Source organism: Natator depressus, chromosome 9, assembly GCF_965152275.1.
Source record: "Natator depressus isolate rNatDep1 chromosome 9, rNatDep2.hap1, whole genome shotgun sequence".
Taxonomy (NCBI): domain Eukaryota; kingdom Metazoa; phylum Chordata; order Testudines; family Cheloniidae; genus Natator; species Natator depressus.
In genome coordinates this window covers 33970249-33997987 of record NC_134242.1, presented here as the reverse complement: position 1 = coordinate 33997987, position 27739 = coordinate 33970249, and the positions used below count along the sequence as shown (strand labels likewise).

Sequence of the window (27739 nt, the reverse complement as noted above, 5' to 3'; positions counted from 1 at the left end):
CACTGTATACAGTTATGTGGCAAGAGTTAATTGAAAGGAGACTCTGCTTCCGATAAATCTAAAATTATTGTTTTTATTGAAATTATTTTCTTATTCACCCCACAATAAATGGCTTTCTAAATACAAATAAGACAATGGAAAATATTAAAAACAAACAAATCCAAACAAAAAGCAAAGAAACCCCAGGCACTCACGTAAACCTGGAAATTGCTATTGTATCATATTTCCTAACTTTCATACACCAAAGGACTGTTTTAAAAGGATAAACTGCAGGGAGCTGTAAGGATGTTTTGAAAAATTCATGGGTTATTGAACTCTGACCTATACTATACTTATGCTGACATATTAGATTGGCCTTTCATGTGCTATGAAATATTTTTTTAAAGCAAAACATGTCCACTGCTTCCCCCTGTTGATGCTCTGAGTTATTTCTACATAACACTTTTACCATATTTACTACAAATCATCATCCTTTCATGATTCCTTGCTGATTATCTCTGTTCATACTATATATTTTAAAGTCTTCCTCTTCTGTCTCTGACCAGGGTTTTGACTTTTGAGCTTCTTTTGGTTTCTTAAATTACTGGCATTTTCTTTAGGCATTTAATAGCTTCTTGGTTTGCAAGTAGCTTGGTTTGCAAGTAATAAATATTTATTAGCTTGGTGCTCCTGCCTCTTTAGAACGCAGAGCAACTGAAAAGTGATAAAAGTATCTAATTCTTCATCATCACGGCCCAATCCAGCAGTCACTATCGGAACAGTCCAATTGTCTTTAATCAATGCTTGTGTGAGTGAATGAGCTGTGTGGGACTGGGCCCTAGTTCTGGTGTGAGCCTAAGTTCCTTTTTCTCTTTCTTTTTAAATTCATTGTTGTCCCTCCATCCGGGTGATGGAATAGTGTAAGTATCACTCACTCTGTACTCATCATGATTCGGGGTATGGAACAGCTGCCATGTGAGGAGAGATTAATAAGACTGGGCTTTTTCAGCTTGAATAAGAGACAACTAAAGGGGGATATGATACAGGTTTATATTATCATGAGCGGTGTGGAGAAAGTAATAAGGCAATGTTATTTACTCCTTCTCATAACACAAGAACTAGGGGGTCACCAAATGAAATTAATAGGCAGCAGATTTAAAACAAACAAAACGAAGTATTATTTCACACAACAGTGTCAACCTGTGGAACTCCTTGCCAGAGGATGTTGTGAAGGCCAAGACTATAACAGGGTTCAAAAAAGAACTGGGTAAGTTCATGGAGGATAGGTCCATCAATGGCTAGCCAGGATGGACAGGGATGGTGTCCCTAAGCTGTTTGCCAGAAGCTGGGAATGGGCGATGGGATGGATCACTTGATGATTACCTGCTCTGTTAATTCCCTCTGTGGCAGCTGGCCTTGACCACTGTCGGAAGACAGGATACTGGGTTAGATGGACCTTTGGTCTGACCCAGTATAGTCATTATGTTGTGTTCTTATCTAATGTATCTGGTTTAAGCAACTGTAATTTTCTCTCTTCTGTGCAGGTTTACTTTGTTACATTGCCAACTACAAAATAAAACTGGGAAATTAATTAATACATTTTCCTGCATCCTTTTTAAATGATCAGTTCATCTTTATTTTCTACACTGTTATTCTCTTCTGTCCTTAGTTTTAAATATGTTTTCACCCTTGAAGAAATGGTATAAACATACAGGGCCCAATCTTATCCTTGGTTACCCAAGTGACATCACTGAAGTCCGTTAGGTGCGTGTGGGTATGAAAGATGACAAAATCTGGCACACTAATTTCTATTATGCTTTTTTTTGTTTTTCTTACTTGTAATATGCTTTTTTTTTTTTGCGCGCACGCGTTAGGGACAAAGAAAGAGCAGGATCCTCTACAATCAGCCTTCCCAGTAACTTTCGTACCTGGACGAGGCATCCTGTCTGAGCTTTCAATTTAGCAGGCCGCTTTATTGTCCTTAGTATTTTTTGTGCCCAAACGTCTTGGTGCAGAAAGCCAGAGACTAAAAGCTGGACAGAAAATGCCCTGAAAGGTCTGCCTAAAACCCCGGGGTATTAACGCTACGGGAGCCATGGCGCTGGGGGCGGGGCGGCAGGTGGGGACCGTTTGTGTCTTAGGAGGAAAAGCTGCGGGGAGTCCGGGGTGACGCGGGGGGGCTGAGCGGCTCCTCTCGCTGGAGGACAACTCCGGGCTCGGCCTGGGAGGTGACACGGTGCGATGGGGAGGCAGGGATCAGCTGCCAGCTGGCCAGTGCAGCCTGAGGGCGTAAGCGCCGTAAGGGCGGCTGAGGCTGGATCCCCGCCCCCGACGCTCCTGTGGGGCAGAGCGCGGCCCTCACCCCGCTGCTCCCCAGGCCCCGCCCCCTCCCGGATGTGTGTGTGCCCCGCGCGCAGCCCAGCGTCCCAGGCACAACCGCACTTTAACGTCCCCTGGCGCGGATCGGGGCTAGGAGGCGCCGCCCTAGTCTGGTCCCCAAAGCACTCGCCGCCCCGCCGCGCCGCGCCTGCGCACTGCGGGCGATTCTGTTTGGCTGGTTTCTGTGGTAACGAAGCCGGCGCTTGGGCTTCGGCGTGTGGGAAGAAGATGAAGCTGAAGCGACTCCTGCTGCGATATTACCCGCCGGGTGCGGAGCGGGGCGGGGGGCACAGGGTGCTATGGGGAGCAGAGCTTCAGGCTGGGGGGAGGGTAGAGAGGGGTGACTGTGGGGAAGAGCCCCAGGATGGGGGGCGGGGGTGGAGTGGATGCAGAGAGGGGCTGACTTGGGGGAAGAGCCCCAGGATGTGGATGCAAAGAAGGGCTGACTTGGGGAGGGGGGGAAGAGCCCCAGGATGGGGGGAGGGTAGAGAGGGGTGACTGTGGGGAAGAGCCCCAGAATGGGGGGGGTGAAGAGTCCAAGGATGTGGGGGGGGGGTGTGGATGCAGGGAGGGGCTGACTTGGGGGGGGGTAGAGAGGGGCTGACAGGGGGGAAGAGCCCCAGGATGTGGATGGAGAGAGGGGCTGACTTGGGGGGGCAAGAGCCCCAGGATGGGGGGAGGGTAGAGAGGGGCTGACGGGGGGAAAAGCCCCAGGATGGGCGGGGAGTGGATGCAGAGAGGGGCTGATGGGGGGAAGACAGAGAGGGGTGGTGGGGGAGAAGAGCCCCAGGATGGGGGAGGAGGGAAAGAGGGGTTACTGGGGGGAAGAGCCCCAGGATGGGGAGCGGGAGAGTAGAGATGGGCTGACGGGGGTGGGTAGGTGGGAACAGAGGAAGGGCTCAGTGTTGTTGGGATGGGAGGAGGAAGAGGAGAAGGAGTCAGGAATGAATGGGTAGCAGAGGAGGAGCACAGGACTGTGGTAGGGCTGTCCCGCTCCAGGCTGCCTTCACAGTACTTCTCAGAAACCTTTGTACTTATCATCTCTCCTGCTATGAAGATGGTTTAGCTATTCCCTCTACCTTTTATCCGAATCTCCTGAGCAATCATTTCTGTGCCTGTTCATAGGACTGTTATGTATCATTTGTATTGCTGTAGCACTGGGACCCTTAGTCATGGACTAGAACCCCACTGTACATACGAAACAAAAGATGGTCCCTGGTCCTAAGAGCTTAGCCTATCCTGCGTACCCTGACTCTCAGCAGCTTTGCTATGACCATCTATTGCAAAATGTCTGAAGGGGAAAATCTTTAAGCCCTGGCTGGGATGGTTTAATTGGGGATTGGTCCTGCTTTGAGCAGGGGGTTGGACTAGATGACCTCCTGAGGTCCCTTCCAACCCTGATATTCTATGATTCTCAGTGCTGTTTGTTTTTTGCTTTTGCAATTAAAAATATTTGCATTTCTGCAAATTTTCATAATGTGTGGTTTTGGATATGTTTTCCCCCTTCCCTAAATATTTCCAATGATTGCATAACAATCGTGAAGAGATTTATTACCTTAGCTGCAGGAGGTTTTGAGTCATAACATAACTAAAGGGATGTTGTGGACTAAATACAAACCCCTGTTAATTCTGGTGTAAATATACCAGTATTAACTGGGGTTTATACCACTGAGCCTAGTGGAATTACACCTGTGTCAAACTAATGTGAAAGAAGAACCAGGCCCCAGGGAAACAGCTGCAAAGTAAATGTAAACCTATTGTAGGAAATTCAAGAATTACAAATTTTTGTATGTATTATCAAATGTAGTCATGACAGAAGCATTGAGGTAATATACGATTTACTGTAGGAAACAATCTTGCCAGGAATTTGACAATAGTATAAAGTTTGGTCTCAGTCTGTTTAGGAGCCTTCTTTCCTTTCTTTTTCTGGGATCAGGTTTTTCTGATAAATAGTTAAAAGTGAAAAATTGAGATGAGAGGAGGCTCAGAATGTCAGGAAAGGACAAATCCTTCTGCCAAATTAAACATTTGTTCACAAACCTTGCAAAATGCACAAGTAGATAAAAATTCATCTAGAATAGCCCTTCCTGCTGAATGCCAGACAGCAGCAGAATGCTCTAAATATCTTCTTTAAACAGGAAGTAATGTGGCCAAACATCTTAATTCTAAAGTTCAAAATACATCTTTTAAAAGTGCCAGAGCCTACCCAGACCTGGATATGCAATTTTATATGCAGTTCTGTATGCAGATTTTTGCAAATAGAGGATTTAACATAGCAGATGCACTCTGCCAATCCCAAAGAAAGAAATGCTGTCATCTTGATTCTGATTTTGATAAGAGTGGTGTAAAGCAGGAGTATCTCTGCTTGAAGTCAATGTGGTTATACCAATGGAAATGTCAGATAGTGTGCACCCCAAAAAAAGCCAGCTGCCATGATGAACTTCTAATTTAGAATTGTTTGTTGTTTCTTCAAAGGCATTATTTTGGAATATGTTCAAGGTGGTGAACTGAAGACCAAATCCATAGATTTACTTGATCTTAGTCCTGTGTAAGTATTATATTATTTTAGACAGCAGAAGTATACCTTATTTTACAGGACAACTTAATAGTAGGTTATGTACAACTCTGTTCAGTTGTTGTAAACGTGATTTGGGACAAACTTTTTCTCTCATGGGTTAACTTTTGTTCTCTCAATATTTCTGATAATTTGAGGGCATTAAGAAATCCTACATTCTGACTGATCATTCTGCCGTTGCAATTCTTGGCGCAGTGTCAGGAGGTGGAGGTGGGAATTCTTTTGTTTAAAGACCTGTCACATCAAGGCACATCCACAAATTGTGTTTACTAACCAGCAAAAATGCAGAATTTTCTGGTGGCACAAATTGTAATGTTGTAATTAATAATATTTAGCACTTCTTTACAGTAGCACCTTTTATCTTCAGAATGTTTCCCATCAATGGGCCTGATTCTGCTCTCAGTTACACTGCTTGAAATCAGCTGTACTGAAGTCATTTGAATTACACTGGTATAAATGAGTTCAGATTCAATCTCTCTAATTAATTAATCCTCACAACAATACTGTGAGATAGGTAAGTAAAATACTATTAATAATCCCCATTTATCTAGAAGGGTAAACTGAGTGCCTGCTCCTGTTGAAGTTAATAGGAGTTTAGCCAGTGGCAGTGGGTCCTATGGAAAAAAGGCGTATGGCCTGATTTTCAGAAGTGCTGAGCACCCGCAACTCCCACAGAGGTCAGTAGGAGCTGTCAGTGCTCAGCACCTCTGAAAATAGGGCCATTGCTATGACTACAAAGGAAGTCTGTTTCATGGCCAAGTTTAGAATGAAGGTGGGGGGCTCTTGGGTAACACAGGAACATGGATATCCTTATCAGAGGCCAAATGGAACCTAACTACAGGTAGACAGATCATCATGAGCCTGCAGCTCTGGTTCTCAAAGGGTGGAAGACACCAGCCTGAAGATCTGTCTCTTCTGTGAAGAATGTGACACATTCACCACAGTGATCAATTGAAGGAACATACTAGTCTGGCAAGGTATCAGTCTGCATTAGACTTCACGCTAACTGAGAGATTTCTACTGGATGCTACTGTGAGGAGGTAGAAAGGTGCTCCACAAACCCATGCACAAGGGGCTATTCACTGTTCTGGGTGGTAGTTTTGCCCACTGATCTTCAGTTGATTTGTGCAATCTGTGGTTGAGTGCTAGCACCTCTGTGTGCCATTGAGTCCTATAGAGAAGATAATCAGCCTTCATGCAGATTTCAGCCATTTCCTCTCCCATCTGTTTCAGTTGCTTCATGTGTCTCAGATCATTGTTAAATCTGGTGGCTGCCAGGCACAAGAAATAATGTATTATGAGAGCCAAGGGCCATATTACACTACTGATGGTAGCTGCCAGTGAACTAATTAAAATCTGCTGACTCTATCTGGAAGTGGTACAGAGACAGAAGTCAGATATGCCCCAGCACCAGTAAGGAGGACACCAAAATCCACAAGACTCATTATATTTAGTCCACACAGAAATAAGATGGGTCTAGTGCTGATATTGGCAGAATAGTGTCTCAACTGAAACACATGAATTGATGGGTAGGATGGCCTGCACATTCATAATTTTCACTCCAAATTCAAAGATAAGGCTGAGCGTATGACTGAACCTCTGGGAGCTTTTCTCAATACTCTGGATAAAATCCAACAAGTCACATTGCTTACAGAAAGATATAGTTGTCTTATTTGAGCCAACATCAGCATACACATTGAAAGGACAGTAGTCTTAGAAGAACCCAGCTGCAAAATCTCCTGTAGAACCTGATGGTTTATACACCAACAGAAGTTAAGCCTACCCAGTAAGACTACCCACGGACATATGGATTACTTACAGCAGTAAGAGCTGCAGAATTAGGCCTTAGATTTGAGAAAACATGTAAAAATAGTTACATTTTATAAACATGATTTCTGTTTGTGAACTTTAGTTTTTTGTTCATCTTGTTGCCCCTTTTTGACCTGAGTGACTAGTCAATGTTTGGGGCCCTGTAGGTTACTCCAGATGAGAGAAGAAATTGATGATGGAGTCTGGTATTTTCTTTGATACAATCTTGTTTATTTACAAAGAACGTACAAAGTCCTTCTCCGAACACAGGAGGAACCAAACCCTAAAGTTGTTCTTAGTGTACAGACCCAAGCTTCTTTCAGCCACCACCACCAAACCGGAATCTCTCCAGGCTTCTCCCAGGGCCTCAATGTGCTTAGAGACTGCTGCTTGGCATTTCTTACTCTCAGAGGTGGATTACAGTTTTGTGGGGCCCTGGGACAGAGCAAAGTCGGGGCCCCTTCCTACCCCTTTTGCCTGCAGCCCCCTGCCCCTCGGATTCCTCTAATGCTTCTGCTGAGGAAATGGGGTTGGGGTGCGGGGGCTTGCCCCACTCTGCCCACCTGGCGCTCCAATTGGCCGAGGCTCCTGGGCATGGGCCCCATTTGCTCAGTGGCTAATCCGCCACTGCTCGCTCTTCCTCTGAATCTCTCAGTTTCTTGTTGCACCCCAGCTAGTCTCTTCCACACCCACCCGTGAATACAAAAACAATACCCAGTGGAACCCTCCACCCACATAGTACTAGTTTCTGGGCAGACTCCATGACTTTATTTTAGGTGTAGCCCTTTAGCTGTCTCTTAAATGAAGGGCACATTCATACCCATCAGTTTCAATGAGGATTTAATTCAGCCCATAACAAGGTTTAATCCTGTTCACAACAATGTTGTTGCTGTTAGTTGGGCTTTTTATCTATCAAGGGGTTCTAGCTTCGATTTAAGACTAACTTCGTGTTAAAGGTTGAAAGTGTCATTTGGGTATTAGCTGTATTACACCCTCTGTGGAATCCTTTGAAAAGTGAAGGGTCTCTGCAAAACTACAGTTTTAAAAAGTCAAATATAATTTTTTTTCTGAAAGGTAAAGAAGATATTAGAAACCAGTAAAACATATTTAAAAGTATTTATATTTTGGCTTTGCTTAAACTTATTCAGAATAAAATAGCAGTGTAGCATCTGGCTGCTTATTTTCTCACTCTCTGTAAGTAAATAATGTGTTTACCATAACTGTTTGTCAGTGGATGATGCATGTTTTTTCCATGCACTCTAGTACAGATGTAGGCACTTTAGTAGAAGAAATCCGAAAAGCAGAACCTCTCATCACAGCTTCGCGCAAGGAGCAGGTCATACATTTAATACTAAGGTTACAAGAGAAGCTTGGACAACAAGAGGACCACAAATTCTACCTTTTTAAGGTACGAGGCATGTTGAAAATAATTTCTGGGTGTTTTCTGATCGCAGTTACACTGTCATAAATCCAGAATAGCTGTGCGTCAGCACTAGCGTGAGACCATGTCTACTCTGCAGCCTCTACAAGAGCATAGTTAATGCACCGTAGCTATGCTGCTGTAACCCAGTGGTGCATGTGTAGACTTAGTAATGGAAGGGGATTTTCTGTCGCTGTAGTGATGGGTGGCAGCTACCTGACAGAAACATTCTTCTGTTGGTCTAGCTGTATTAATGCCTGAGGTTTGACTGGTGTAGCTATGGTACTCAGAGGTGTGGACTAAACTATGTCATCTTAAGCTTTAAATGTAGACCAGGTGTAATTGGATCAACTGAGAACAGAATTTGGCCCTAAAGAATTCTCTGCCCTGCTCCATAACTTTTGCATTGCCCTGGCAGCGCAAACAGGACTGAATCTGGATCTGGCTTCCCTGCTGTGGGTTCTTAGAAATGATCTCAAAATTGTGATTAGCCTGTTAACTTTCCCATTAATAATTAATTTTTAATAATACCAGTATCTCCCAGCCCTAGCAAAAATGTTATCTGTGCAGAAATCCTAAGGCTAGACAGTAAACAGTTCTTAAGCTGGTCTTTCAGCCAGGTCTATTGTGAGGTATAAGAATTATGGTTGCTAAGGCATAGGTCTGCTGTAGAACTTTAGTTTCTACATCTCTCATTTTCCTCACCTCCACTTGGTCTTTCTTCTGAGTATTTGGAATTAGTAGTTTATTATTTTGATTTTTTTTGTATTGAATAACTTGTCACCTTTTAAATACAAAAGGTTAGAACAACTAACTTTTGTGCTTTTGCTACATACAGCACCTTGCTAAATTTGCTTTAAATAACCCAATGTTTTCCACAAGTCACAAGAAGAGGAGTGATTTAGCTGTACTTTGTTGTAAATGAGTCAGTAATAGAATTTACTTCCCAAATGTTACATTTTTTCATTTGCAATAGGCTATTGTTGTGTCTTCATCATATCAGCAGATGGCACTGTGCAACTACAAAAAGATGTTGGTCAATCATATACTAGAGAAAAAAGAAAAGGAGTACTCGTGGCACCTTAGAGACTAACGAATTTATTTGAGCATGAGCTTTCGTGAGCTACAGCTCACTTCATCGGATGCATACTGTGGAAATTGCAGAATACATTATTATATACACAGACACCATGAAACAATACCTCCTCCCACCCCACTCTCCTGCTGGTAATAGTTTATCTAAAGTGATCATCAAGATGGGCCATTTCCAGCACAAATCCAGGTTTTCTCACCCTCCGCCCCCCCACAGACAAATAAGCTATTACCAGCAGGAGAGTGGGGTGGGAGGAGGTATTGTTTCATGGTGTCTGTGTATATAATCTGCAATTTCCACAGTATGCATCCGATGAAGTGAGCTGTAGCTCACGAAAGCTCATGCTCAAACAAATTGGTTAGTCTCTAAGGTGCCACAAGTACTCCTTTTCTTTTTGCGAATACAGACTAACACGGCTGTTACTCTGAAACCTGTCATATACTAGAGAGACAATGTTGGGTCTGAAGAAGAGCTATGTGGAGCTTGAAAGCTTGTCTCTTTCAACAATAGAAGTTGGTTCAATAAAAGTTATTACCTTACACACTTTGTCTTTCTAGTATATGACACAAATATCCACAGAAAGAATGAATTTCGTCTTTGCTGGGGACAGATAGTGATTGCTAAATAAGGGAAATACAAGAGCCAGGCAAATCTGATCAGCATTGGCTCATTTCCCATCCCTGTCTTCTTTGTTATTTCCTATAATTGTGATCATGACTTTGTGTTAGACCACCAGCAGAGCGGCATGCTACTGTAGCAACTGGTTAGGCATTTGAGATTGTTTGATGGCTGCACTGTTCTGGAGATTTATCGCATGGACTGCTGTAGCCTAAATTACAGTACTGAAACACACATTCCCTGATATCACTTTAGGGTCTGGCATTTTGCACAGGCAACTCTCATTGACTTCAGATGGGTTCTGCAGATGGAGCAGTTATGTCTCTGGGCCTTTTATAAAAAGGGTGTTGGTACTGGGAAAAATGTTAGGATCTGAACTTGAACATAAATCTATCTAGCATCCTCTCTCTGTTGCTAATTATCAGATACATTTATGCTCTCACAAAGAGTTTATTTCTCACGATCAGTGCTGCCTGCATGGGGCCTTAAAAAAGCTTGAGATCAAATCTCCATATATTTCCATAATTCTTTATGCTAATGTACATATATTTACATGCTGGCGGGTGTTTGAAAAAAAAAACAAATTATTGTAATTTCCACATCTTCATGGCCCATTTCCACTGCAGCAACTGTAAGGGCAGCTCCCTCTACTTTCCCTGAAGGGCAAAATCTCTCTAACTGGTAAGTAGCCTCTCTCTCCCCCCTTGAGCTGTTCCACAACTATTTCTCCTCCATTTCTGTCAGTTCCTCCTCTAAGATCTCTGAGCCCCCTTTATTTTCCGCATCCCTCTGTCTTCTCTGTTCTGTGACAATATTCTGCCCCATCTTACACTGCTTCCATTTTTGCCCCTTTTTATCTCTGCCTCTTCATTTTCTCTCCTTAGCTGTTAGCAGTCAATTCTCTGCCCACAATTTCCTAATCTTCTTTTCTATATTGATTCTCTTGGGGGGCGCTCCCTTCTTCACATGGCCCATTCATTCCCTACAAGTGTCTATGCCATGTGTAAGCGGCGGAATAGTCCTGCTATTGTGGGGAACTTTCCTTGCTTCTGCACTACCCCGGTGAAGTGGGCTAGCAAAAGGATCTGAGTCCTTGTCCCACTTCCTTTACCCAGAGGCCTCCCTGCCCTTGAGGACTCCCCTTCCACTCTCCTGTCTGGCAAAGTCCTCGTAACCCCAACAAGGCTGGGCCCAGGATTCCTGGGGGGCTCGACCCCCAACCCTGCTGTGGTCACCTAGGACAGGGGCTAGTGTGTCCCCACTCCGGGGTACTCTCTCTGCACTGGGCACTTCTCTGACACACTGCCCATTACGTACAAGTTAAAGCAAATGCAAGTTATTTAATCAACAATTAATTTCAAAAAGAATAAGGAAAAATGGGAAAGGTTAAAGGAAACACATCACCCCACTCTGTGGCAGGGAACATCACAAACAGTGTCTCTGGAATGTCAGGGCAGTGCACAGTCTGTTCCTTGTAAGTCCCAGGCCTCCTTCTCAGGCCCTGGCTTTGCTGCAGGGTTGCTGTGGGTTGGACACTCGCTCTGGTGGTGGCCACACGCTCTCAGGCTCTAAGTGGTAGGACCCTTCTTCCCAGTGTTGCCCCCACCGGGGTTACGATCCAAGCCTGGCCTGCAGAGCCTCTTGGCTGAGGATTCTCCTTGTGCTGGGCCCGCTGCCCAGGGTCCCCCTCGCTCTCCCCAGCTGCTCACCGCACCCAGCTCTGGACCGCTCCAGCCCCAGCTGCACCACTCTGTCTCAGCACTGCTGCTGCTCTGCCTCCAGCTCCCTGGGCTGCTTCTTTGGCCCCTCTGGCTCTGGCTGCTGCAGCTCTGCTCCCAGGACAGGTCTGCTCTGCAGGCTGCTTCTGTGACTCTGCTCCCAGCACTGACCTGCTTCGTGGTCTGCTTTTCTGGCCCCTCTGGCTCTGGTTGCTGCAGCTCTCCTCCCAGGGCAAGTCTGCTGTCTCTGGGCTGTGCCTTTGGCTTTGGGGCTGCAGCTCTGCTCCCAGGACAGGGTCTGCTCTCTCTGGGCTGCTTTTCTGGTTCCTCTGGATCTGGCATAGTTCTGCTCCCCAGCTCAGCTTGAGCGCCTGCTTTCTCCTTAGCTTGGCCCCACTCGGTCTGACCCAGGCAAATCCAGCTCACACGGAGGACGGGACCTCCCTGGCCTCCTGACTCCCTGATTAGCCTGCCTGCCCTGTCATTCAGGCTGACCTGGAGCATTGGCCTCTCCCCATTGTTCCTGGGGGCTGTCAGTCTCAGGGCCCTGATTCCCCATCGACCCTTCCCTTTTTAGTACTGGGAGCTAGCAACTAAAACACCCCTACTGAATGTTAGTAAGGGGGCAACAGTCCCCTTACACATGGAAGGGGTGAGAGGGAATCTGAAAACCAGCAGAGAGAGAGACTAGAGGCAACTGGGAGGAAAAGCTATTAAAAAAGAAACCTATGGCTGGCTGTTGAGATAGACAGAGGAGTTAGACAGATTCATAAGAAGCCAGAGATAACAGCAGGAAGCTGGAGGCTCTGCGTATATGCCAGAGGTTAAGTAGCATTGCTCATTACCCATTTCTCCTCCTTGGTCCTGCAGTGATGGTCTAATTGCTGCATTCGTGACATCCCTTCATTTCAATGTTAACAAATGGTGTGATTTTCACAAGTACGGTTATGTGTAGGGTACTACCTATTTCACGGTCCATTTTGATCAATTTCATGGTTTTAGGATTTTAAAAATCATAAATTTCATGATTTCAGCTATTTAAATTTGAATTTCACAGTGTTGTAATTTTAGGGGTCCTGGCCCATAAAGGAATTGGGGGTTGCAAGGTTATTGTAGGTGTGTGTGTGTGTGGGGGGGGTTTGCGGTACTGCTACCCTTACTTCTGGGCAGCTGGAGAGTGGAGAGTCACCAGCAGCAGCATTGCAGAAGTAAGGGTGGCAATACCATACCATCCACCCTTACTTCTATGCTGCTGCCTGCAGAGCTGGGCCCTCAGTCAACAGCTGTCACTCTCTGGTCGCCCAGCTCTGAAGTAGTGCAGAAGTAAGGGTGGATGGTATAGTATTGCCACCCTTACTTCTGTGCTGCTGCTGGCGGGTGATGGCCTTAAGAGCTGGGCACCCGGCTAACAGCCACCGCTCTTCAGCCACCCAGATGCGATGGCAGCACAGAAGTAAGGGTGGTAATACTGTGACCCCCTTAAAATAACCTTCTGACCCCCCTGCAACTCCCTTTTGGGTCAGGACCCCCAGTATGAGAAACGCTGGTCTCCCCTGTGAAATCTGTATAGTATAGGGTAAAAGCACACAAAAGACCTAATCTCATGGGGGGGAGGCCAGACTTCATAGTCCGTGATGCATTTTTCATGGCCGAGAATTTGGTAGGGTCCTAGTCATGTTGTCATTATATAATAGGATCAAGCAGAAGCTGGCTTGTAAAGGATAAAAGTTTTATTGAAAGGCAAGTCATGTATAAAAACAGCCAGAGAAATACAGAAAGTTGTTGGCAATGTAACTAATTTATTCTTAAATATAGTGGCAGATTGATTTTAATTTGGTATTATTAATAATTAGGGCTCTACCAAATTCACGGCCATGAAAAATGCATCATGGAATGTGAAATCTGGTCTTTTGTGTGCTTTTATCATATACTATACAGATTTCATGGAGGAGACCAGCCTTTCTCAAATTGGGGGTCCTGAACCAAAAGGGAGTTGTACGGGAGGGGATCACAAGGTTATTTTAGGGGGATTGCAGGATTGCCATTCTTACTTCTGTGCTGCCTTCAGAGCTGGGTGGCCAGAGAGTGGTGGCTGCTGACTAAGGGCCCAGCTCTGCAGGCAGCAGCGCAGAAGTAAGGGTGGCAATACCTTACCATGCCATTCTTACTTCTGTGCTGCTGCTGGCAGTGGCTCTGCCTTCAGAGCTGCGCTCCCGGCCAGCAGCTGCCTCTCTCCAGGGGCTCAGGTCTGGAGGCAGCACTGCTGCCAGAAGAAGTGCAGAAGTAATGGTAGCAGTTCCGCAACCTCCTCTACAATAATCTTACGATCCCCCCACAACTCCTTATTGGGTCAGGACCCCTACAATTACTACACTGTGAAATTTCAGAATTAAAGAGCTGAAATCATGAAATATATGATTTTTAAAATCCTATGACCGTGAAATTGATCAAAATGGACCATAAATTTGGTAGGGCCCTATTAATAATTATTACTTATTTAATAAATCTTTGCATATAGTGCCATAGGTATGTCTGACAGTTTATAGAAAGAATAAAGACAAATGGTCTCTGACCAAAAGATCTTACAATGTGTGTTTGAAAAGAGTTGGTTCCTGGATCTAAATGATCCAGGCAGTGGCTATGTTTGAAATCTCCTCTCTGAATTTCATCTTGATGAGTTTCTCCATTTTTACATCTGCTTTTTAGAGATTCCACCAGTGTATTTCAAATCAGCAATGATAAGACTTTTATTGTGGTGAACTTTTGGGTGTGGAACTCTGACATCACCTCTCTCTCTCCCTATTTTTTTAAAACATCTTATACTTGCTGAAAGCATCTAACAATGTAAAAGTTAAAATTATTTCTTGCAAGTGGATGGAGTGGTTTGTAGTATATGGCTTAACAGCAAACACTGAAGAGCAGTTATTGGAGCACCTTCCAAGGAAGCCCTCACTCATGGTCCATAAGGGCCCATTTATTTCCCCCACTCCTCCTGCAACTCTTAGGGTTCCTTCTCTGTTCTCAGAGAAGGCAGCACAGAATGAAATACAGAGAGAGGACAGCTCATTCAGGCCTTATAAACACTGAGGATCTGCTTCAGTCACAGCCATTTGTGGCCAGGCAATCAGTAGCATAGCTGCACCACTGCAATTCCTAGTGAAGACAGAAGTTTTCTGCATGAATTCTACAGTGGTAATTGCTCACACATGCTTTCTTCTGGCTGGGGGTTAATGTATTGCTGTCATAACTGCTCAGTTAGCATGACTAAAATGGGAAGAAAATATTGAGAAGAGTAGATATTAGGCTAGTTCAAAAACTCCTAGTAATTTGATTTTTATTTGAAAATGCACCAAATCTTAATTTTCCTGTATTTCAGGTGCTTAGGGCACATATATTGCCACTGACCAATGTAGCATTTAACAAATCTGGTTCCTGGTAAGTTTTCATTTTTAAATTCAAAATGCATAATTACTAATGGAAAAAGATTTTTAATGTGGAAATTAAATCGTGAATTTCAGTGCTCCTATCTATCCTGCACAAAAATCCCTTTGTGTTATGATTGTATCTAAGCAGATTTAAGCATTTCCCATACCTGGATTTCAGACTTCTAAGGAAAAACCAAGGGGGCTGCAAAAAATGGTGGATGTGATTCAATTGATGGCACTCTCCCCTCTCGCATATGTTGATGATAGCTGCTGTATTCCAGCAGGATCAGCAGAAAGAAACACACATTATAGTAAAAACAACGAGGAGTCCTTATGGCACCTTAGAGACTAACAAATTTATTTGGGCATAAGCTTTCGTGGGCTAAAACCCACTTCATCAGATGCAAGGAGTGGACAATACAGTAGGGAGGTATAAATACACAGCTTATGAAAAGATGTGAGTTGCCTTACCAAGTGGGGAGTCAGTGCTAACGAGCCAATTCAATTAAGGTGGAAGTGGGCTATTCTCAACAGTGGGGTGAGGCTTCAATATAGGTGGAGTGCAAGTCCATTGAAATACATTTAAGCACTTTGGGACTTTCACTGTAAGTGAAGTTGAGCTGTAATTGACTTAATTGTTAGTTTATTAGACTGTAACTATTTTTTCTCTATAATCTCTTCTAAAGGAGAGCCTAGTTTTTTTAGTAGGAGAGAATGCATTGAGCACTGGTAATGTTATCTTTTAAAAATATAATATTTAGTAAAGTTTTGAAAATTGCTTGATTTAGAATCTTTGCCATGATTGATATTCTCATGGATACCATGGAATGTGGGAAAAGCATTTAGGGCCTGATGCAAAGGCCACTGAAATCAATGGAAAGACTCCCCTTGACTTCACTAGGTTGTGGACCCAGGCCCTGAGAAAGTTTCTACAGTCCTCTAACTCATTTATCTTTCTTCATTTTAGCTTTATCACTGGAAGCTACGACAGAACATGCAAAATATGGGACACAGCATCAGGAGAGGAGCTACGTACATTGGAGGGACACAGAAATGTGGTCTATGCAATAGCTTTCAACAATCCTTATGGGTAAATAGGTTTTCAGAGTCTTTGAGACACCTTCTAATTGCCAACATTGCTATGTTGCAAATATAGTTATCCTATAAACTTTAAAGTAAAATAGAGTAATGACAGCTTGTGTTGCTTTAGTTAGAATGATCAGCTTTTCCAGCATAACTGCCTTTTTAAGTGGGTTAATCCATTTAGTACTACACATACATTATTATCAAGGGTCTGACTTAGAAACTGGTCAGAACTGGTGAGTAATTGATAGGAGATCCTGAGGGTGCTGCTACAGTGTCCAATGTGAATCTGCATATCTTTTATTTTCTACAGAAGTTGTCTGGGTTATAGAAGAGCTAGCAGCAGTAGTGTAGAGAGACTATGATGTCATGTACACAAGTTTACATTAGTCAAGAGCCGCCTTCTTTATGAGAGAGTTTTGTGCTTCAAAAAGTAAACCGTTCTCTTCTCTGTTATGCTTTTGTCCACTCTCTACAGAAGGTAGAAAGGAATTCTTATTTCCATCATCCAAATATGCTTACAGTTAAAAGTACATATTTAAGATGTGTGTGTACAAAACCAGATAATGAAGAAGTGGTGAATGGCAGATATTTTTTTCATATATAAGAGAAAATGAACCTGTTGACAACCTTGAGCTAGAGTTGAGCTAGAAATCTATTTCCAAAGAAAAAGAACTAGTTTAACACCAATCATTAGGTTTCTATACTACGTCCATCACTATAGCATGTGAGCACCTAATAGGACTCATTATGAGACTATTTTAACAATTATTTGTGGTCAGTCGCTTCAGCTGGGCAAAATGAATGGTTGTATAATTGCAAGAGAAAAAGAAGGTTGAACAGACATTTAAAATCTGATCTCATAAGGTATGTCTACACTGCAATTAAAAACCTGCAGCTGGCCAGTTCTAAGGGGCTTAAGCTAAGGGCTCTTTAATTGTGGTGTAAATACTAGGGCTGGAGCCAGGGCTCTAGGATCCTGTGCAGTGGGAGTGTCCCAGAGCTCGGGCTGCAACCTGAGCCCAAAAATCTACATTGCAGTAAAACAGCCTCTTATCTTGAGCCCTGCAAGCCTGAGTCAGCTGGCACGGCCAGCTGCAGGTTTTTAATGGCAGTGTAGACATAGAGGTCAATGACAATACTCCCTTTGCCTTCATTGGGAAGATAATTAGATACTTAATGTAACTTTGAGTGGTTTATCAAGGAAACAGACATATATGGGGAGTTCCATGTTATTGACCTTCCATTCTGTTAGGTTTAAATACAAATTGGGTATGGAATGAGTCCCAAGAAAGCCAGAGGGAGATGCCATGTACACACATACCTACTATACCAGTAATCTAAGAGATGTTACTGAGGTGCAATGCTAATGTATATGAAACAACTTTGTAAGGTTGCAGACATTTTGTGACTTTTAATAAGTCTGTTTGGATGTTCATCAGATGGTCTAGCCTGTGGTGTAAATTAGAGTGGCCAGCTTTGACAGCTTTGCATTGGTGGACAGGCACAAACCTGCCCCAATGTACTAGGGAATTTGGCTCTGTCTTTTTAATTTGAAAATATAAATTAAATAGGCTGCAAAGAAAGAATCGCGCACCAGCAAATTGTTTGTTTTTCCCTTAATAAAACTTCAGTTTCTAAAAGGTGTGTTGCAAGATCAAATAATCTGGCAGAATGTATCTGTGTGCACTGAGGGAATTTACGCTAACACAGCAACTACATCATGTCCTCCCTCTCACATTGATTTTGGTCTGACACCTGGTGTGGAAATGGGACAGAATATCTTTGTAGAGTGTAGTACAACTGGCCCAAGGAATGCAAATCTCTACAGTGCCAGCCACAATTTAGTCATAAAATAAATATATCGCTAATCTCTAGGCTTGTTCATGAGATGATTTGAAAATATACTGCTTTGGCATATCAAGGATCATATATTTTTGTGAATTCTTCAGTTTCTCCTTCTACTGCCTTTAACATTATTTATTTTTTTTTCTAAATAAAAATGACTTTTTCCATTTTAGTGACAAGATTGCCACTGGATCTTTTGATAAAACCTGCAAATTATGGAGTGCAGAAACAGGAAAATGTTATCATACCTTCAGGGGACACACCGCAGAAATAGTGAGTTCCTGCCTTACAATATTAAACCTTTGCATCCAATTGTATTTTCATATGCAGTACAAGATTTTCCAGAACTTAGTAAGTCAAACTACTACTACTTCATAAGAGGGTCATTTCCTCTGATGTTTGTTAATTACACTGGAAAAAAAACCCTTGATTATCCAAAAGTTCTCGGTGTCATCTAGGACCTTGGTATAATCAAGATTGTCTCATAGTGGTGTGTCTTTACTAGGGTGAGGTGGGAGAGCTTCTGCTCTTGTATTCAAACTCCCATGATGCTAAAACTCTATTTTAAAAACCTGCATCTAGATCTTTGTAATTAACAATGTTAACTCTCTCCCTATTCAACACAGTGTGTAAGTAGCCTTTCTCTCTATGCAAGCTGTGGGTGTCTTGAGGCACTGACTGTATGGGAGAACTGGATCCAAAGAGAATCTACTTATGTATGCTGGGGATTTATGGGACAGCTTGCAGCGTACAGAGCTAAACCAAAGGAGCACCCATCTCTTAGGAACTAGGAATTACCATACTGGATCAGGTTTATGGTTTATCTAGTTCAGTATCCTATCTCCAGCAGTGGCCAGTGCCAGATGCTTACGAGGAAGATGCAGGAAACCCAGCGATATGTCGTGGGATAATCTGGCTCCCAGGGGAATCTCCTCTTAACCCCTATTATGTAAAGTTGGCTAAAGCCAACCTGAAACTCTTTTTTAAAATATATGTAGTGCCCCCTCTCTACCCGGTTACCTTCTTTAATGCCAATCTGCTTACAGGTTTTGATGGACAGGTCTGGGTTCTTCCGGATCCCGCCACCCACTCAGTGTATCTTCTTTATTTTTTTCTATGAATTTATTTGGTGGTGCCTGCACCTCCCTCGCTCCTTCCTGGCAGGGTCACCAGGGCAGCTTGGGAGGAAAACTCTAACAGGGTAATCCCCACTTACTTGCCAGATAATTGGAGACTTTCAAGAAATAACACAAACACATACAATATATTCAACACAATAATTATATTAAACAGGAGACAAATATACGTAACAGGGTAAAACACTATTTTTAGGGTCACCGGTGCCCACGCTGATAATACCTGTTCCTTTCCCCAGTCACAGGATCTAATGTAGCAAATGTAAGATTAGTGTCCCGTTGGTACGCGTACTTTGTGGTCATAGGTCATCAAGGGCCCCAACAAACTTCTCTGCAGTGGTTTAGCAGTGTGGCTGATTGGGTTCAGTACAGCCCAAAGGACTCACAAGTGGGAGAAGGTGGTAAATCCCTTCACAGGTTTAATATGCAGCAGGTTATAAAATCCCCAAACCCTTATTCCCTGGCTTGAGGACATGGTTCAGGGAATCGGGGGCCCCCAAAACAAATTCCCTGACTGACTAACTAAAAGATAGTGCCCTCACAAACTCCATGTATGATCCTCAGGTTCAGAGATGACTCTGGACTCCTCAGTCACTACAGAGGGGCTGATCTCTGCTGGCCGGGATCCTCTTCAGGCAGGAATCAGGCTGCTTCGGTCCCAGGATTTCCCCTCACCACAAAGGGGTGCAGGGCTCAAGGTGCAGATTACACAACTCTACCAAAATCCAGACTGTAGTTTCCTAGCCCAGCGTCCAGATACACACACAGCAGGCAGCAGCCCTGGACTAGCAGACAGAGCAGAGCTGACCATGCGGTGACTGGTCTCACCTAGGGAGCTGGAGCGCTAACTCAGCCTGGCTGGGGAAGTTTCCCAGCAAAACTTTACAAACTGGGAATCATCAGTGGAGAAGGAAAAACCCAGCTGAGGGATCTTGCTTTCAGGTCCCTAAAGGCCAGTTTTCAGGGGGAACCCTGTATGCAGGCCTCGGACTCACCAGCTCCCCACACAGCCAGTCCTGCCCTTGCCAGCTCCAGACTCACTCAAAAATGGCTTCTCCCCTTTCCTGAACTCCCTGGGAGGGGCATCTCACTTCCTATTGGTTGCCAGGCAGACTCTGAGTTTGCCTTGGCTCCCCCTCCCTACCAGGGACAGTGTGCCTTTCCCTGAGCTGCCAGCAGACAGAGCCCCAGGAATCTAGGTAATCTCCTTGGGGGTTACATATAGTTACTACTATAATTTTGGGGGATATTCTCGATATCCATGTACATGGCCCATTGCTTTTGGAATCTCGCTAAATTCTTGGCTTCAACAACCTGTGGCAATGAGTTTCAGTCTGATTATGAATTGTGTGAAAGTACTTCTTTATATCAGTTTTGAATTTGGCTCTTTTCAGTTTCATTGAATGTCCTCTTCTTTATGAGACAGGGAGAACAGAAGTTTCTGATCCACATTCTCTAAACCATTCATTTTCTGTACAGTACATTTTTTCCATCTTCTCTTGCACTCTGCTGTTGTCTGTTCTGGTCCTGTTGCTCTTCACTCCGTCTCTCCAATGACTCTAGCTTATATCAATATCCTAGTGGACAGACAGATCAGCTCCTGCCTGGCCTAAGAACCTGTTCTCTCTTTGTTCTATGTGGCCTTTTAACATCATTCCTGCCTGAATGAATGTTTGCCTCTTTTGTCCCATTATTTCAGTGAACTGAAGTATCACATATCATGAATGCACTAATTGATGTCTGTTATGCCTCCCACTGGAGAGCATTTCTTACGCCTTTGAATTCAGTGCAACCTTCAAGTATAGCTGTGTATTCTGAGAGGTCTGTAAAGCCTCCAAGAACTAGCAACAATAGAGGCTAATTTTCTCCTGCACTGACCCATATTGATCAAACTATTTGAGCATATACAAAAAGGCATACCATCAAGGAGTAGAACAAAACACTTTATATCCAATTAGCAGAGTATAATTAAAATAATTTATTTTCTGTCTCTAACTGGTTACAGTTTCCCTCTTTTCCAAATGTTAAGAATTATTTTTGACTATTTAAAATTTGATATTTTTACCTGATTGCATGTTAGAAAATTTCAGTTATGATTTCTCCTATAATTTGTTTACATTTTTGAAACAATACCCTTGTTTTTCTGGAGCATGATTTTTCTTTTCGATTCTTACATTTGGCTTGTAAAATTATATGTACTAGAACACCCCACTGAAACACTCAGATTATATTTTTTTATAAAAATTGCCTTTTGATTTGTCATTCAATAGAGTAAAAAAATTATAGAAACTGTGTGTGTGCATTGTAGGTGCAGCAGTTTAATTTGTGAGTTGCAAAAGTGAAAACTGGGCCTGAGAAGTTGCTGCTTTGCATCAGTGTACAGTAGCATTGGTATGTCTTGTAGTGATTTGTTTGTTCTCTGAGCATTTTGAAATTATTTCTCTTAACATGAACTACCTGATTTTTAAAAGGGTCTCAACTCTGTCTCTACCAGTTTTGTGCCTACAAATCAGGTAATCAGAGGTCTTAGGGCTTGATCAGTTTCCACTGACTTCAGTGGTAGTTGGATCAGGCCCAGAGTGCTATGAGTTGTACCTGCAAATAACTGGTAGGAATTATACCTGCAAAATCAGATGGTGTTTCTCAACATCAGGCCCATAGCCTTCAATAATTTCTAAAAGAGTAGATGTTTATTACACATGTCTATGCTATGTAGATTTGTTCAATAATGAAAAAGGAATATCATAATTGAAAATGCAGCTAAGTTCCCAGCAAATGTTTTCCTTTTTCCAAAGACATTTGTGTTCCCCATTAGAAGAACAACCATATCATATAGTTACTGAGGACTGGAAGCTGGCTACATCAGTCAAATGTGAGGACTGAGTTGGGGACCTTCTTGCATTTTTGCTCAAATATATACCTGTAATAAAAATGAGGCTGTATGTAAAAAAGGCTGTTTGATAATAGGGTTAACATATGTTCCAATAAGCCTTTTTTAACACACACAATCGTTTTTAAAGCAACTAGTTAGTTAGTCCAATAAGCTGTCCTCCAAAGCTTGTGTGGTAAGGATTTGTTGCTTCTCTAACAAAATCTCTAGAAGGCACTGCAGCTGTCACATTATTCAAGTGCCATGACTGTATTTGTAGGTCACAAACTGTTAAATTGTACTATTGCTGTATTTTCAAATACTGACCCTGACCCGAGTTAGTTTTAAAAAAAATCATAGGAAGCTTATTGTTTCCCAATGTTTGTGTTACAGGTTTGTTTATCATTTAATCTTCAAAGCACTCTGATAGCAACTGGAAGTATGGATACGACAGCCAAACTATGGGATATCCAGAATGGAGAGGAAGTGATCATGTTAACTGTATGTTTGCATTCTTTATTGTTCTGAAGGTCTTTGGTGCTTTTGTAGTTCCTAATTGAGTTAGATGTGGGTATAAGTAGACTTCTTAATCATCCATTTCACACAAAGAATTTCTATTACTAGCTGAGTCACTTAGTGACTGAAGTTAAATAATCGATTAAGAAAACATAAAGGGAGTAAGAAAGCTATGCTACTTTATTAAAATCATAAAAACCACTTTAATCAAATGTCAGACTTTCCCAATTCAATGTCACTACTGTTCTAGGCCCAAAAATATTGCTGCTCTCATTAACATGGTTTATCATTATAAGTACTGAACTGTAATTCCTGTGCTAATATAATTACAACTCTGAGAGCTATTATAAAGTAACTTCAAAAATGTTAATGCCTAGGATTATAGCTATAAATGTTCCTTTTAGCTGCATCATTCATTTTCTGCATGATGTGTGTATATAGAGAATTCAGTCAAGTCACCAAGTGCATCTAGAGTGCAATTTATATTCTCTGTATTTGGCTTGCTAGGATTCCACTGTTTAAATATTTCTGCCTAAATGTTTAAAGTCACATCCTTATCCCTTTCACAAAGACTAAGTAAGGGCAGCGCACAGGTTGTCTCCTTCGGTGTTCCTGGCCTATGGAGTAGACAAGGGACATTCTCCTCCTCACCCTTCTCTACCTCCTCATGCCTCAGGGTGGGGGAACACAGGGAGGGAGCAGAAGAGACTGCAATTGTCCTTGGCCTGTGAGCAGGAGGCTCCATATGCCCTTTCTCTCATGCATACACACAAGGGGCAGTGACAATATGGCTCTTAGTTTATTGTAATAAAAGCATCCTCTCATTTAATGGTGAATAACTACTGTTCCGCAGAAATCTGATATGAAAAAGACCTATTAGATCACAATTCTAATTCATTTTCCCAGTCGTTGCAGGATTGTTCCCAGTGTTCTATTTGCTAATACTTAAGTGGCATATGATATTAAATGCTGTTGTAATATGGGCAGTGAGATTATACTGTGGAATAGTCAAAGTTATGCAAGACTAGACAAGAAACAAGAATATTTACTACTTTGTCAGGGAGGTGGACTATATGGCCTAATGGAAACAATCACTTCTGTGATTTTGTATTCCTACTATGCAAATTAGGTATTGGACCTAAATATCATTTATATTCTGAAGTACCTTTTTGTTAATATTCTCTTAGGGGCACTCAGCAGAAATTATTGCATTGTCATTTAATACCACAGGAGATAGGATCATCACTGGCTCCTTTGACCACACAGTTGCAGTGTGGGATGTTGGCACTGGCAGGTACTAAAGCATTCATAAGGTTGTTTTTGTATTGTGTGTTTTAATGATATCTTAAAGGGGACTGTTAAGGCCTACAAATTCTAGACTTTCCAATTGGGCTTTGGTTTTGGGCACACCTGACTTCATCTTTACTTTGTTTCTCCTGTGACCTTTGCTCTGAGTAGCCAGGGTACTGAAATATGCAAAAAACCTGGCTCTCCAAATGCTTTAGTGTAAAAGAGGCTTATATTTTTTAAAACTCCACCTGCTCACAAGAACTGAGCCATGCAGGCTGAGTAAAAGGGCCCTATATTTTGTTATTAATGAATCATCCAACCAGAAAGATATAATCTGTGTTGAAGCACTTGGTTTGGGGAATTGCTACATTTTTATAGAAGCAAGAGACCGTTTTAAAAAGGAAAGGTGTTTTTAGGGCATGTTAAATTATGAGCAGTCAATCTTGCAAGTTTCTCCTTCATAAATATAGAGAGTGATTTTCTTCTCACTCTGGTTTTACATCAGTGTAAATCTATTGACTTTCAAGGTCAGTTCAGTGAGAGGAGAATTTGGCCTTCTGACTTCAGAGTTCAAGATTTTAAGATTATCATACCAGTAAGAAGGGTCACTTCTTCATTTAACAATGGCTAAAGTATTTGTGTAATTTAAATGTGAATGGCTGAATACTGGCTTGTTAATATTGTTCTCCCAGGTCCTCTTGTTTTTTGAGCTGAGGACTCAGTATAAATAATATTATGAACCAGTTGTCCAGATTACTGATAAAGGTGGCTTTTTGTTAAGGTAAACATTCCATTCCATTTTCATGGGAGATTTCTCTCTCCATGAAGTTAGATGGAATATCTATAAAATTAGCATGCTTTGGAATTATTAAAATGAAGGGTGAATGCATACATCACATGGATACAGTTGAAATAACAAACATGATAATAGGTTTCAGAGTAGCAGCCATGTTAGTCTGTATTCGCAAAAAGAAAAGGAGTACTTGTGGCACCTTAGAGACTAACCGATTTATTTGAGCATAAGCTTTTGTGAGCTACAGCTCACTTCATCGGATGCATTCCTAACCAATTTATTTGAGCATAAGCTTTCATGAGCTACAGCTCACTTCATCGGATGCATTCCTAACCAATGCATCCGATGAAGTGAGCTGTAGCTCACGAAAGCTTATGCTCAAATAAATTGGTTAGTTTCTAAGGTGCCACAAGTACTCCTTTTCTTTTTGCGAAACATGATGATGTAACATCAAGACCACGAAGGCCATATCATCTCTTCTGTGAGAAAAAATAATATGCATATACTAGATCATTTAAGGCCTGATCATGGACAGTCCTGAGCACCCTCTGCTCCCAATAGTAAGAGTTAAGACTCAGTGCCTCAGGCTCAGAGGTACTTAGCACCTCACCAGATTGGGCCCTTTGACAGTAATGTTATTGCATTCAGTTTGTTGTTGCAGATATTTGTTTTTGAACAGCTCTTTCTTCCAGCTTCTTCTTGTTTGAACCTGCAGTGAAGTCAAAGTCTTAGTTTTTTAATGTTGCATTCTTTTTCTGCAGAAATGATTGAGATGTTACAGATTCAGCATTGTGACTTCACTTCAGGATCAAATAGCAGGAGATGGACTGTGAAGGAGGAAGCTCTTATTTAAACACCAGTAGTTTTGGTAATTAGTGTGGAAAGAATTAAAAAATGTGAAAGTTAAATGGATTTTTTTTAGTCTGATATGCTTGAAAAATTTCCCCAGGATATAAGTCACTTGTGAGCTTATTCTCATGTCTCTGAAACACATGCAGTCCCACTGGATGTATCAGAGTAATTATTAACATTAATTATTGATCTCAGTGGAATAACAACAGCGGAAAGCAGCTACAGAAGTGGAGTTGAACCTGCTCAGTAAAACTGCTAAGAAGTGACTGATATATAACTTGTCATTAGGCTAGTGATAACTGGTGAAACATTCACCAGTGTATGTAGTAGATTTGACTTATCTCCTATGAATGCTGCAAGCACCAGAGAGTGGCATGATCACACAGGCTTTAGTCTTTTTAGAGGTGTTCGCAGTAGCTGGCAGTGTTCAGTAGAGCATGTAGTATTATTAGGAGCAGCAGTGGTAATCTAGTTTATTTTGTGTGGGCTGCAGTCACTAGAGGGCAATATAGTCATGCCCTCCTGTCTAGGTCTGGTATCTTATCTGTTAGAGGGCAGTGATGCACATGTATGCTATTAAAGGAGGACAGACACACACATTTAGAGTACTGTTAGAGCTGAGCTAATAATTTAACTATGAATAATGAACTCAACTAATTTTGCCTTTCTTTGTGCTTGCGGAATATTCATAAATAGATCACATTTTCCTCAAGGCTATTTTATTTGAATATACTCTAAATTTTTTGTGGGGTTTGGTTTTTATTGTAGGGATCATGATGACGATATGCTGTATTTGATACTTCTAAATTTCAGTTGTTCTGGCTAGTTGTGATTGGTCCCAATATTGCATGGTATTGTTTCTGCTGTCTGACTAGATGGGCATACTTTATTATCCTGGGGAAAATTTGAAGACGGTACTAGCATGTTGAATCCCTAAAGGAGACATAGCAGATAAACAGGATTAGGGAGTTTTAGAAAATGTTAAACCTTTAACTTTGGTCCCCAGAGACCTTTTTCCATGGGCAGATTCCTAGAAAAAAAAATCAAAATTTTAATTTAATTACATTTTTCTCTCATCATAGTCACACAAATGTACTTGTGTGCATTGTCCTAGTTAGTCAGTTGAAAAATGCCAAATATTTTTTGTGGGAAATTTCAAAACTTTGTGTGTGTGGTTTGTTTTTGTTTTTTAAATTTTCCTATGAATATTTTCAGTTTTCTGACAAATTTTTTTCTGTCATGAAAATTTTTACCAAAACTTAAAGATTTTTACTGAAAAAATTTGGTTTTCATTTTTCTGTGGAAAAAATGTAAATCCATTTTTCATAGAGTTTCAATGAAAAAAATTTCCACCAGCTCTAGCTGTAGCTGAGAATGGTGCAGTTAGAACCTTGTCTGGCTCATTTAACTGCCTATAATTTGAGTTTGGTGAAGGACTATGAAATCATTGTGCAACTGCTATGTTAATAGTCAGTGTCCCGTCATTACAAAAGATACCATTTCTGTTGTGAATACTTGAGCATCCAAGCTTAAAATTAACTGTCCATGAGCATTTGTGCCAGTAAATGTGGCTCTAAAGTTCATGGAAGGTGAGCACAAAATGGGCAAAAATGAAATTTGAATGAAAATTTTTTCATGGTATTTCCCCAACTCTGATTATTATATAGATTTTTTCCTAATTGAACTGCTGACAAATCACAGTTTATGTGAAATATGTTCAAATATTCTGCTATTTAAGCATCCAGTATATTGATGTATTACATGTCCATCCCATCTGGCTATGTATACAAAAGTTTGAAGCAACGACCATTCTTCCTCTGTGTTTGTAAAGAGAGACCTTGATCCTGATCGGGGATTTTGGGTGCTGCATAACAAAATGACAACAGTACAAATGGCCAAATAATATGTTCACAAAACCAAAGTACTCCCCACAATTTAGTTATTGTAAAGAGGTCAACATCATCACAACAGAACTGGAAACACATAATTAGGAAATAGAGTAATCTGTTAAAGGGACACCAATGTAATAGGTTTCTTTTGTTACAGTAAACAAAATTGGATTCAGTTACTCAGAAGATTTGCTTTTTTGAACCTTTCATTTAGTGTATACAATAATAGAGGCCTCTCTCTTTCTTGTCTAATCATTTTTAAAAAAATGAGTATTCTGCTTGTCTGGTCATTAACTTGATTAATTGTTAAACCTGTAGCTGTTTTCTATTAACAATAATGTGATATATCCCCTAATTTACAGTCCCTCTAATGTACTTATCAATAAATCTCTTCCAGCACTCAGTATTTTATAGTCCCCCATTAATCTAGAATGGGCATTGATGACT

General features: G+C 41.8%; 1 protein-coding gene across 1 annotated transcript in view; it reads left to right on the top strand.

Moving 5' to 3' along the window:
- Positions 1 to 2483: 2483 nt before the first annotated feature.
- DAW1 (dynein assembly factor with WD repeats 1) overlaps positions 2484 to 27739 on the top strand; it is a 33208-nt gene continuing 7952 nt past the window's right edge. Inside the window, exons 1-8 of the mRNA XM_074963869.1 lie at positions 2484 to 2626; positions 4834 to 4906; positions 8006 to 8150; positions 14968 to 15026; positions 15984 to 16106; positions 18121 to 18220; positions 22346 to 22453; positions 23656 to 23762. Of these exons, the coding sequence (XP_074819970.1) occupies positions 2587 to 2626; positions 4834 to 4906; positions 8006 to 8150; positions 14968 to 15026; positions 15984 to 16106; positions 18121 to 18220; positions 22346 to 22453; positions 23656 to 23762 (755 nt within the window). The 5' untranslated portion in view covers positions 2484 to 2586. The remainder of the gene's footprint in view (positions 2627 to 4833; positions 4907 to 8005; positions 8151 to 14967; positions 15027 to 15983; positions 16107 to 18120; positions 18221 to 22345; positions 22454 to 23655; positions 23763 to 27739) is intronic.